Raw genomic sequence first — 13,409 nt, forward strand, 5'->3', positions numbered from 1 at the left:
CAACAAGGCACATCTCTTGCAAGAAATACTGCAAGGGACATTTTTCTGGAATGATGCACAAGGAAAATCTTTCCTTGTCTTTAGGAGGATGTTAACTTATGCTCCAGTCCTAGAATTGTGTGATAAGAAAGCCTAGATAGAACTTTACACCAATGGTATGGTGCAGTTCTGGTGAAAATTCACAAAAATTTTGAAAAATTAATGACTTCTGCTTCCTACTCTGCAACCAAGAAAGATTCTCTGGTAGTACCTGAATAAAAAGCGAGTTACGTCATTGAAATATCACGTGAGAACGGCGTGAGCATCTGGCATAAGTTCCATTTTTCAAAATGTCAACAGATCCATGGGAAAGACTGAAGAATTACATCAGAAGACCCTATGGGGAGGAGATGTACCACAACATCAAGAAGCTGGACAAGCTTCAACAAAGGAAAGGGAGAATGCTGAGTTCTCTCAGTTTCCTGCTGAGATGTCAAGAGGGGGAGGTAGTTCCAGTATTCATTAGGATCAAGCACCATGTCAATTCCAGAATGGTTAACAAGATCAAATGCTGAGCTAGCCTCGCACTGGTGAGGGAAAGAGTGCATGAAATGCATCATCAACTAGATGTGACGTCCAGGGAGTTGCTGTATCTCCATCTTTCCATAGCAGCTTCCCTGAACAGCCAAGAATGCATCAGAAAGAAGTCAGCGGCATGCCAACTAGCCAAGTTTGAACGCCTCAACAACAAGGAACAACAGGATGGGGACATGCGTACAGTGGTCACATAAGTGACAAGTAGCTCGACGAGATCACCTTAAAAGTACTCAGCAAGAGCCTCATCTTTGCAGTGACATGCAGAAACGTGCTGTTGCAACTTTCATCAGTGCAGTCAAGCAAGCGACCAACAGGCTACCATACAGTGTGGCTGAAGAGATCCGTAGAGAGGCATGCAGGGCACTCATCAAGACAAAGCCATCCAAATCCAACATCTAATTCAATGAAAGGTTGGCACTCAGGCAATTCCGGGAGGATGAAAGCAATATGGTGATGCCAGCAGACAAGGGGAACTCTACAGTCATCCTAAAGAAGACAGATTATGACAGAAAACTGCAACAACTTCTGGAGGACCCTGCATACAAACCAATAGAAAGTGACCCCATGGACAAAGTGGACAAAAAGACCAGGGCTCTGCTGAAGAAGACAGGCCTGCCTGAACAAGTCATCAGACAGCGACATTCCAAAGTGCCAGTATCACCTAGACTGTGTGGACTCTCCAAAGTTCACAAGAATGAGGTCAGTCTTCGACCTATTGTTAGCAATATCAGTGCTGCCACGTATCCTACTGCAAAATACCTAAAGAAAAGGCTGTTACCACATGTGGACAAATGTGTGCACCACATTCGGAACTCAGAGGACTTCCTACAATGACTGAGGCAACTACACATTGTGGGCTCTGACATAATGGTCAGTTTCGATGTGGTGTCTCTCTTCACACGAGTACCACTGAATGACTCACTCGGTCTTATTGGAGAGAGTTTCAATGGAGCTCTCCTCAAGTTATTCAGGCACGTACTAACCTTGACATACTTCCCATATGGGGGTAAATTTTCTGAGCAAATGGGAGGGGTGGCAATGAGCAGCCCTCTATCACCAGTTGTTGCCAACCTATTCATGGAAAGACTTGAAGAGGAGGCCCTTACATCGGCCACATATCAAACCAAGTGCTTTTTTTAGATATGTGGATGATACCTTTGTCATTTGTCCCCATGGCAGGGAGAAGCTAGATGATTCTCTGGAACATCTGAATTCACACCACCCGAATATAACATTCACAATGGAACTTGAGAAGGATTGACAACTCCCATTCCTGGATGTATTAGTCAAGAGGAAGGCTGATGGCACATTTGGGCACAGTGTGTACCGCAAATCAACACACATTGACTTATACCTGCAAGCCAACAGCTGCCACCATCTGGCACAGAAGAATGGAGTGCTCAAAACTCTAGTCCACAGAACATGTACTCTGTCTGACCGTGGCAGTTTGGCAGTGGAAATAGAACACTGACAGTTGGTGTTCAGCAGGAATGGGTTCTCATCTAGAGACATCCAGAAGGCACTTTGACTTGCTAGTCAACCACAGGATCCAGAAGAAGACCCAGAAGAGATGAAGAGGGTGCCATACTTGCCATATGCTGGACAGATCTCTGCTGAGATCAGCAGAATTCTCATGAAACATGACATCAAGAGGGTATTTTGTCCACCCACTAAGATTGGGACAATGTTGGGGAATGTAAAAGATGACCTGGGGATATGGAAGCCAGGCATTTACAACATACCATGAGAATGTGCAATGTCATACATTGGCCAGACCACCAGGACTATGGACATCAGATGTGAAGAACACCAGAGGCACACCAGACTCAGACAGGCAACCAAATCAGCCATAGCAGAACACTGTCTAGAGCTCTGTCATTTGATGAACTACAATGACACCAAGATTGCCACACAGACACCTAGATATTGGGGTATGTCATAAAAGAGTCTATTGAGATCAAGATCACGGAGAATCTGTGACAATGGATACCAGCTCAGCACAGCCTGGGATCTGCTCCTGAACTTCTGAAAACTCAACGCCAAACACATTGAGATTTCACAAGAAATAGGAGTGGGGACCAAGAAAGTAACCACAAGACAGAGCACCACAGACTACAGATTTGTCCTGACACTCCTGAGATGACAACCACAACCCTAGAGGATGTCCAAGCCTGGCGTGGACATTGTTTGGAACACCATTAATCAGAGGGAACCATCGGAGCCACACCTGGCGTGGGCGAACGTGAAACTGAACACTCAATGCGGCATGGACAGATCACGTAGCACCCAGCAAGAGACAGAAGTGGAAACTGAGGAAACAGAAATGAGACAGATCGCCAGACATCACAGACCAGTTTTGTCAGACCTTAGATTGCGACCACGACCCCAGAGGACAGCTGCAGTGGGTGCGAATAGCATTTTGAACACCATCGAGCAGAAGGGACCATGGGAGCTGGGCCTGGCAATCACAGACCGCGAACAAAACACTCGACATGACGCACATCAGTTATGAAGCGCCCATCAGGAAACAGAAATGGAGACCACGGAAATAGGCAGGATGCAGAGCACCAGACACTACAGATGATGACTGCGACCCCAGAGAGTGGCCAAGCCGGACACAGACGGCAGTGGAAACACTGACGACCAAAGAGAACCCTGGAAGCTGTGTATGGTGGGTGCGGACCACGGAGGGAACACCCAATGTGGTGCGGAGCAACAAGGGAGCATAAATACTGGACTTGATCCACCTGAGGGCCATTCTCGGGTAGCACCTGAAGAAGACAGCGAGTTATGCCATGAAAATATCGTGTGAGAATGATGCGAACATCTGGTAGAAGTCCCCCCTCTCCCCCCTCCCCCCCCTGACCCCCTAAGACGGAAGAATCACAAGAAAAAGTTGCTTGCCATTGTTTGGTTTATCAACAAGTTGATTCTCTGTGTTGGCTCACTAAGCTGAAAGACCCATCAGGTTGACTGGTGAGATGGGTACTGAGGCTTTGGGTGTATGAAGTCTTACTGGTATTCTGAGTCAGATGCAAACAAAAGGGCACCAAACTTCTTTCAAGAACTCATTTTGTGAAACACAGAATCCTGGATAAGATCACAGTTGTTGCTGCATTAAATGACATTTCAGCTGAACAGTGCAAAGAACTAGCATTGCTGAAAACCATACAAATGTTGGAGGAGGAGGAACCAAGCAAAGTAAATTCCATTTAAGAAACAGAACATTGAATAAGAGGAATTATTATCCAATGGGGCAGAAATGGTTGCTTGTCATCCCATCTAATGTACAGCCAGATAACCTGTAAGTATTTCCACAGTGCTCCAACATCTCGTCACCTGGGAATCATGTAGGCTCTAGACAGTATCAGACAGTGGTATTACATCATAAGTCTGTACTGACCCATTGAATGCTATGTGAGCCACTGTAGGGAATGCCGGTGATAGGAGCATGTTCTGCTGTTATCTCTGAGGCATCTCACGCCAACTGCACTTGCAGGACCACCATCCCACCAAATTGGAATAGACCTCTTGGGGATGTTCCCAAAGTCAACAAATGTGAATCAATGGATGATAGACTGCAATGGGTATCTCACCCACTACACTGTCAACAAAGCTGTTTGGACTGAAAAAGCTCAGGAAATTGCAAATTTACAAGTAGAAGACCTCACTTTGAAGCATGGAGCACCAGTTTGAACTATGGAGCACCCCTTGTGATGATTTCTGCTCGTGTAAAAGTTTACAAATCAAGACAAGTGTTGGAGGTAATTTCAGTTTGTGACATCGCCAACAAGATGACAACTGCCTGCCATCCACAGACAAATCGTCTCACAGAATGCTTCAATAAAATTATTGTTGAACAGACATAATGATGTGCAGTACTGCCCATTATGATATTTTGATAAAATAGAGCAGAGTAAGTCAGTGCAGGCTTCACACCATTCTCTCTGTTTGGCAGTCACAAAGCCAAAACATCAGTGAATACACCACTTTTCTCATGTCAACAGAGCAATACTCAGGATGACTACATGAAACACCTCATCACCAGGACTAAGGACACAAGACAGCTTGCTTGCTTATGGCCTCTGAAGACCCAGGAGAAAAACCAAGAGTGCTGTGTTGTCAAGCACTGACAAGTGAGATACAGACTGGGAATTGTATCCTTTGTCACTTGACAGACATCACATATGAATCTGATCATTATGATCCTTCATCAAGAAAATAAACGTGCAGAGATGTTGTGCATGTCTTCTATGTGAAACCCAACTACACTCCTGATGCACAGAGTGATGGCGGGAGGCTCAAGGAAACTGATAAAAATCGATGATGACAAAGTTTCAACAGGAGAGTCTACCTTCTGTGTTCACCATAGTGAAGCAGATGTGAGGGGACAACCACAATTGGAGAATCCACCAGCAGTGCCATACTGAAGACCAGTGACAAGATTTAAATGAAGCATACTGTTGTCAGTTCCATTGTGAAATTGAAACAGAGGATCAGGAGAGGAGCAATGCCATGTGTTACAGTATTAGCTGTACTGTGTAGTGGTTGGCTGGTTGGGCAGTCAACAAGTACAGAAACTAAACTGACTGACAGTAAGACACAGATAAGGCAAGCAAATCGTTGCCACCATTAGATGCCTCTTACATATGTATCAGACCATTGTTTTCATTTAATTTAAAATTACAAATTTCTTTGAGTAGTTCTTTAAAATTTGAAAACTTGTTCTTATTTACACTATGCTTACCTTATTACAGTACTGTATATATGTACTCGGTAGTTACATCAATTGATCCCCCCCCTCCCTGATCCCCATCTTGCCTCAAGAGATAAGTCTTGAAAATCAGTGTGGGAGGGGGGAATAAGAAAATATAAATAACTTGATCACTGAAAACTGGAAATTGCGATGTCTTGACCTAGCAGAAAAGTGGGAGATGGAGGGGGATAGGGAGTTGAATGGTGGAGGGGGAAGGAAGAGGAGAAGAAATATTGGGGAGGGGGGGGGGGGGGGTATAGCATGGACACTGCAAATTGGTGACAATATATACAGCATGGTTATCTAAAGCTAGGAGGTCCATAGCCATACCATTGTGACATTGATGCACTGTCTGTTGTGAGAAACACAGTTTATAGACTGGAGAGTATTGCTGCCTTGCCTTTCAATGTGATACTGTCAAATTTCAATAAAGAAATCTATAGTGACGTGTAAGAAAGTGAAGCACATTTCAGCTGAAGGATTCAGTGTACATTTACACTGGCATCCATGTAGAGCTATTATAAATAGGAAATATTAAACTGGGCAGCATTTGATGTAACTATATTACTCTTCACCATTAAAATGTATAAATACTTTCATTACTGTACAGACAAGATAAGCAGGATTGTGTAACATACATTACGTAATCACTGCATAATGTGAACCATTATTCAAGTTCTTTTGTGTAACATACATTACGCAACCACTGCATAATGTGAACCATTATTCAAATTCTTTTTATGTCTTCCCAGCACAGTGAACCATAAGATTATATGGCATTTATCTACTTGGTTACATAGATGACTTAAAATAGGAATACAGTTTAAATTTTTTTCTCAAGAAATTGCTTTAAAGTTGGTATTACACAGGTTTTTAATTGTGTCAGAACTAGAACTTTTTAAAGGCTACTTACAAGTCACCATTTGTCTTCCAAAATATTAATAATACATAGATAATACTCAGTACCACAGATTCAGCACCCCCTATAGTGTATTGTATGGGTGGCCTTGATCACCTCCATGTGACATAACCACAGAATCAAGAAAACCTATTGTGTTGGAATGTGGATGCAAAATTTTAAATTACAATTTAGCTGAAGAACATAAAAGTGAGATCTTGTAGCATAAATCATATATGAATAAGAAATGTCACTGAAGACATGCATTAGCAGTTTCTTGCTTTGGTGAATCTGGCATCGCAGCAGCACATATGGATGCATTTTAGTAAAAACTATTCTGTAAGTCTATTCGCATGCTCTACCCTGTACTATCATATCTTGTTGTGTAACATAAGACAGATGAAATAGGAATATAGTTTTAAGAAGTGGGTGAAATATATGAACAGGCTCATGTGACATAACCACAGAAACATGAAGTACATGTTGTGTAAGAATGTGAGCATAACACTGTAAATTACAATTCATGCCAAAATAGATAGATGGAATCTTGTACCACTAGTCAGATAAGTGCAAGAACTTTTGTTGGGGACTACATTTGTTATATCTTGCTTTGGTGAATCCTGCACAGCAGTTGCACAGATGGATGTGGGTAGTAAAAATTAAATAAAGCTTCCTGTGCTATACCTTATACCATCATATCATGTGATTGAACACAAGATAGAGGAAACAAATTACATGAGTACAGTATTACAAGAGAGATGGCACATTTTCAAAAATCCTTATGTTACATTCTGTTCAGGTTATTATGTATTACCAGCAGAGCTTCAGAAACATATCTGTCTATTACATCAGCATTATGAATGGATATGTGGAAATAGATGAATAATTGCTTGAATAATTGGAAAAATTGATTAGAAAAAATAGTTGCCAAAATGTCGAAGGAAATTTATGAGTCTGTGCACTATCTTGGTTGAACTTTAACTGATACCAATACCAACAGACCTTTAATATCATTACATTCAAGGTCAATAAACATAATTGGCATTATGTACTGCTGCCTCCAGGAGTGTACGGTACCTAATAATCGCCGCAACCACTGGAATTGTTGATCTGTCACACAAAGCACAATATTTTAAATATAATTAAACCAAGTTTAGTATGTACTTATCAAGTCTTTCATTACCTTCACATTAATTCCATTGTATTTAGTCTCAATTGTGACAATGTTGATGCAGGAACGCTCCACCGGATACTGCGTATTTATTCTTGTCTGCACCGAACCTACTGATTCAGGATCTCAGCAGCGAGTGAAATGATGAACAGATAGGAGTTGACCTCATAATGGTGTGAATAAATATTCCTTTTCTAATAACTTTTTATAATACTTTTAATGAATGGTTAAAATGCACATTCTTAATAATGCTGGTATGATGGATCCATGCGTATGTCTGTACACTACCACTTACAGAAACAAAAGGGTGAATATACATGAATTAACAAATTGAAGAGCATATTTCTTACTTTGTTTCATACAGATATTTAACAATATATGAAAACATTATCCTTGCCACAAAACAACTCGTTAATTTACCTTGGGTGGTGTCTATAACTCATTCAGTTTACATATAGCTTATATATAAGAAAAGAAAAGAACAACAAAGTAGTATGATTCAATACAAATAGTGTAAGAGCCTGAGGTAAGAAATGAAGTATAATACTAGGTTTATTACCTAGATACAAAGGTTACCTAAATTAAACAGTGGAAAATCCAGGATGGAATAATGAGTCTGGCCTTGGCAGCCAGAAACAGTGATCATTTGTGTCTGAGTCGCAGTTGTGTGTGTGTGTGTGTGTGTGGGTGTGTGTGGGTGTGTGTCAGTGTGTGTGTGTGTGTGTGTGTGTGTGTGTGTGTGTGTGTGTGTGTGTGTGTGTTTTGTCTGATTCAAGTGATGTCCTTTTTGGCCATTTGTTGTGCCTATCTGTAACTCAACATCTCCCCTGTAGGGTGAGTAGCTACTATCCTTTTCACAATATTGTCATTATTCCATCTTTGATTTTCTTTTGTTTCTTTGCTTCATTGCATAATTTGACTGTCTATTAAGTTACATTTTTGCAGGGTAGTAGCATTTTACATTATTTTTTGGAGGTAAGTATTATCTAGGGACAGATTTTTATAAAGACCTAAAATTTGTTTACTATATTGTGTATATGTTAATCTAGTTGAAATCTGTTCTAATAAGCTTTATTGTAACTCAGGTTTTAAGAACCCTATGACAGCATTCATCCCTCACTGAGGATGAGCAATGTACCATATCATTTTCTTCAAATGAATTTTATTTAATATAGTCCCTTACCTTTGTATTGGTAGAAAACGTATTACAAACCTTATACCAGTAGATCATGTATGTTTTATAAATTTTTTTCTGCATTAAGTCTTCAGAGGGGCATAAATATTTGATTGGATATGGGAGCACTAGGAACTGCATAAGGAAGAGGGTTCCCTTTTAAATGCACAACTTATTTTTATTTGGGCTTTACTCCTGGGAGCAGTCAAAGTATTGTTTCCCAAATGAATTAGCAGTGATACAATGTCCTAAGCTCCTGAAAGGACACCCAAATGTATTTATGAAAATAATTAGTACAAAACACAATTAACAATACTTTAAAAAAAATAGTGATTTTGTGCTTAACATTACTGCTGTCCCAATGCAGAAGTTTTAAGATTATAATGAGAATTGCAGTGGAATGACAGTACAATTTATACTGTTGAAAAATGAATGTGTACAACAGCATACTTATGTAATGAACTGAATTGAATTGAATAGCCAATGACATGAGATAATAACAATAAAAATATGTTTCTTAGTTAATTTCTATAGAAGACATAACATGAGAATCTGAAAAGTTATGAAGCTGATAAGGAAATATTCTCTCAGGTCAAGCTTACATATTGCTACAGGGCAATGATACACATTACTAATACAAAATGAAAATTATGCTCAACTTGATATTTTATGATTGTTAAGGAATTAGCTGGCAGTTTATCAGTTCCAGTTTGGAATGTAATTGCTTTACTGAAAACTTATTATAGAAACATCCTTGTTGTAATTACACCATTGACAATGCTTCTGATGGATACAAGTGTATTTAAAACTCAGTTGTCAACCTTGTTTGTTGACAGTACTTACTATGTGAATAACTGTTAACATTTTCTGATTTCATCATTTTAGAACTGACTTAATATGTTTTGTTATGTTTGAATAGTTCTGTGGTAGTATGAAATGCACTCTAGCCTATCAGGATATAAGTTATATGTGTCTATATTAATATGATGAATACTGATCAGTCAAGTATTCAGCTTTGCCATGTTGTTGCTCAGCAAAAAAAGAGAAACTCTTAAGGGGAAATTTTAACTACAATGTGATATATCTTGATAGTTCATAGTAGGCTGTCAGGTCAAAAGGTTGAATGTATAGGGGTGCAGGTAGAGGGGGCAGGTGTATACTATTATACAAAGAGTATGTTGCCAGGCTATTCTATATTAAGTAGACCTTATTACCTATGTTATGTTGATGCTGGCATAGGTATGTAATCACAAAATAGTTCACACCAACACATGTATTTGCTCTGCTTGTGCAATCAAAGGCAATGTCAAATTTTATTATATTCTGTATTTTTATTATTTTTTGGTCTTTGACATGATGTGAGTTCACTTTTGCATTTGGAGGAGACTGTGGAGGTGAAAAATGAACTGCTGCATTCACAGTCTTGATCACAATTTAAATTATTTAAATAGATAACTGGTTTTGGCTTTGCAGCCACCATTAGATCTTGTAAACGCAGCCAAACAAAATATGAGTAGTTAATAACTAAACAATGTGACGATGTAGGAAAAAATAGATTATTACTTACCATAAAGAAGACACATTAAACTACAAACAGGCACAATTACAAGACACTTACATAAAGCTTTTGGCCACAGTCTTCATGAGCAAAAGTGAAACATACACCATTCATACAAACAAACAAGCACATCTCACACACCCACATGAACACCAACTCCAGCATCTCATGCCAAAAGCTTTATGTAAGTGTCTTTTAATTGTGCCTGTCTGAAACTTAAGATGTCTTCCTTATGGTAAGAAGCAATCTGTCTTTTTCCTACATTGTTCTTAGTTAATAACTGACCATTAAAGAGTACACATCCTCTGTGTTGCTGCCTTGATGAGACCTGACAATGGCAGCAGAGTTGAAATTGGTTATCTGTTCATATAAACTAAAGTATGATCAAGATTGCAAATTTTACATCTTTTTGATGGTAATATATTCATATCATATGATGATGACCTACAAAGAATTTAAAACTTGCAATGATTCAATTTGTGTGACATGAGGCTCGGTGTTTCCATTAGGCAGCATGCCTGGTCTGTGTAATTTAGTAATTAGACTACTTAAGATCCACCGATAAATCATACTCTGAGGGTATATATGAACTGAGGCTGAGAGAATTTCTTTTTTCATATCATTTTATCTAATATGTTTTGGGTAGTAAAATTAATGTAATTCAGACCAAATTATTAAGAAAGGAAAAGTGAAATAAATGCAGCAGTGCTCTTAAAATTTAACTATTCCCTGTATAGATCCTGTTAGCATATCTGTATTGCTTCTATGTTGCTAATCGACTATCCAGGAACCAGATACCTTGGGCAGGTTGCCTACCTAACTGCACCCCTATCTACCCCACAGATGGCTTCCCTTTCTCCCACAAGTTACTAGATGCCCCCCCCCCCCCCCCCCCCACAACCCTCTACCCCACAGATGGCTTCCCATTCTCCCACAAGCTGCTAGATGCCCAACTGAGCACAATGAAGGGAGACAGGAGTGTGCATGTGTGTGTGTGTGTGTGTGTGTGTGTGTGTGTGTGTGTGTGTGTGTGTGTGTGTGTGTTTTCTTCGTACAAGCTTTGAGAAGGAGGTACATTCCAAAAGCTAGCCAGGTTCTGTACATTTTGTTTGTGTTTGTGTACCTATCAGTGATGCAGCACTTCTGCCTATTGGTGAATCTTCTCTTTTATTTCTAAATAATTCACTTAACCCATTAACTCATTTGTAAAAGAAATTTGAAGCTGTTACATACATGGGAGCTCAATTCCTTGAACAGTCAGAGTTTACTGGTTTTTTGCTGGTTCATGTATGTAGGTTTCTATTTTCGTTAAACATTTGTTACAAAATATAAGTTTTTAAAAATGTACATGGGATTCTTTGTTGACAGCAGCAACACATGCTAGTTGGCAGATACTCTGTCAAAGCAAATAAATATAATTTCATTATACATTATACATTATAGTCTGTTGATGATTTTTTATTTATTCCTTGTTTATATACCGTAATATATTCATTTTGTCCTGTCTTACTTCATTAATCTCTTTTATTCTACAGTTGAAATTAGTGATAAATTTGATGATGGAAGGTTTCCTTTCCAGCTCTTATTGCAGAAGTAATCCTTTATTCTGAAGGTTTTGAGTCATCCAAGAATCTTGCAAACAAGATGGTGCAAATGTATAAACTATGCAGTGAACAACTATCTCAGCAGGATCACTATGACTTTGGGATGAGGTACGGGTAGAAGTTGACATTTACTTAAATACGAAAATTGTTTCTTACTATTCCACAGACAATGTTGTTTTGTTATTCATAATACATGACTCATGAAAGACAGGTATTTGAGTTTGAGACCAGATCTATCGCATGATTTAGTCCTAAAACTGTAATAGTGTATGCTGTGGCTAAAAATTAATACATATTATTTTATATCTAAAAACAAAGATGATGTGACTTACCAAACGAAAGTGCTGGCATGTCGATAGACACACAAACAAACACAAACATACATACAAAATTCAAGCTTTCACAACCAACGGTTGCTTCATCAGGAAAGAGGGAAGAAGAGGGAAAGATGAAGGGATGTGGGTTTTAAGGGAGAGGGTAAGGAGTCATTCCAATCCCGGGAGCGGAAAGACTTACCTTAGGGGGAAAAAAGGACGGTATGCGCTCCTGCAGACACACACACACACACACACATATCCATCCGCATATACACAGACACAAGCAGACATATGTAAAGGCAAAGAGCTTGGGCAGAGATGTCAGTCGAGGTGGAAGTACAGAGGCAAAGATGTTGTTGAATGACAGGTGAGGTATGAGCGGCGGCACCTTGAAATTAGCGGAGGTTGAGGCCTGGTGGGTAACGAGAAGAGAGGATATACTGAAGGGCAAGTTCCCATCCCCGGAGTTCTGACAGGTTGGTGTTAGTGGGAAGTATCCAGATAACTCGGATGGTGTAACACTATGCCAAGATGTGCTGGCCTTACACCAAGGCATGTTTAGCCACAGGGTGATCCTCATTACCAACAAACACTGTCTGCCTGTGTCCATTCATGTGAATGGACAGTTTGTTGCTGGTCATTCCCACATAGAAAGCTTCACAGTGTAGGCAGGTAAGTTGGTAAATCACGTGTGTGTTTTCACACGTGGCTCTGCCTTTGATCGTGTACACCTTCCGGGTTATAGGACTGGAGTAGTTGGTGGTTGGAGGGTGCATGGAACAGGTTTTACACTGGGGGCGGTTGCAAGGGTAGGAGCCAGAGGGTAGGGAAGGTGGTTTGGGGATTTCATAGGGATGAACCAAGAGGTTATGAAGGTTAGGTGGACGGTGGAAAGTCACTTTTGGTGGAGTGGGTAGGATTTCATGAAGGATGGATCTCATTTCAGGGCAGGATTTGAGGAAGTTGTATCCCTGCTGGAGAGCCACATTCAGAGTCTGATCCAGTCCCGAAAAGTATCCTGTCACAAGTGAGGCACTTTTGGGGTTCCTCTGTGGGAGGTTCTGGGTTTGAGGGGATGAGGAAGTGGCTCCGGTAATTTGCTTCTGTACCAGGTCAGAAGGGTAGTTGTGGGATGCGAAAGCTGTTTTCAGGTTGTTGGTGTAATGGTTCAGGGATTCCGGACTGGAGCAGATTCGTTTGCCACAAAGACCTGGGCTGTAGGGAAGGGACCGTTTGATGTGGAATGGGTGGCAGCTGTCATAATGGAGGTACTGTTGCTTGTTGGTAGGTTTGATGTGGACGGACATGTGAAGCTGGCCATTGGACAGATGGAGGTCAACGTCAAGGAAAAGGCA

General features: G+C 40.2%; 1 protein-coding gene across 1 annotated transcript in view; it reads left to right on the top strand.

Annotated features, from left to right (window-relative positions):
• Positions 1-13,409, top strand: part of LOC124795954 (dynein axonemal heavy chain 6) — a 1,096,896-nt gene that overhangs the window by 445,114 nt on the left and 638,373 nt on the right. Inside the window, exon 29 of the mRNA XM_047260034.1 lies at positions 11,713-11,845. Coding sequence (XP_047115990.1) covers positions 11,713-11,845 — 133 coding nt within the window. The remainder of the gene's footprint in view (positions 1-11,712; positions 11,846-13,409) is intronic.

The sequence above is a fragment of the Schistocerca piceifrons genome, chromosome 4, assembly GCF_021461385.2.
Source record: "Schistocerca piceifrons isolate TAMUIC-IGC-003096 chromosome 4, iqSchPice1.1, whole genome shotgun sequence".
NCBI lineage: Eukaryota > Metazoa > Arthropoda > Insecta > Orthoptera > Acrididae > Schistocerca > Schistocerca piceifrons.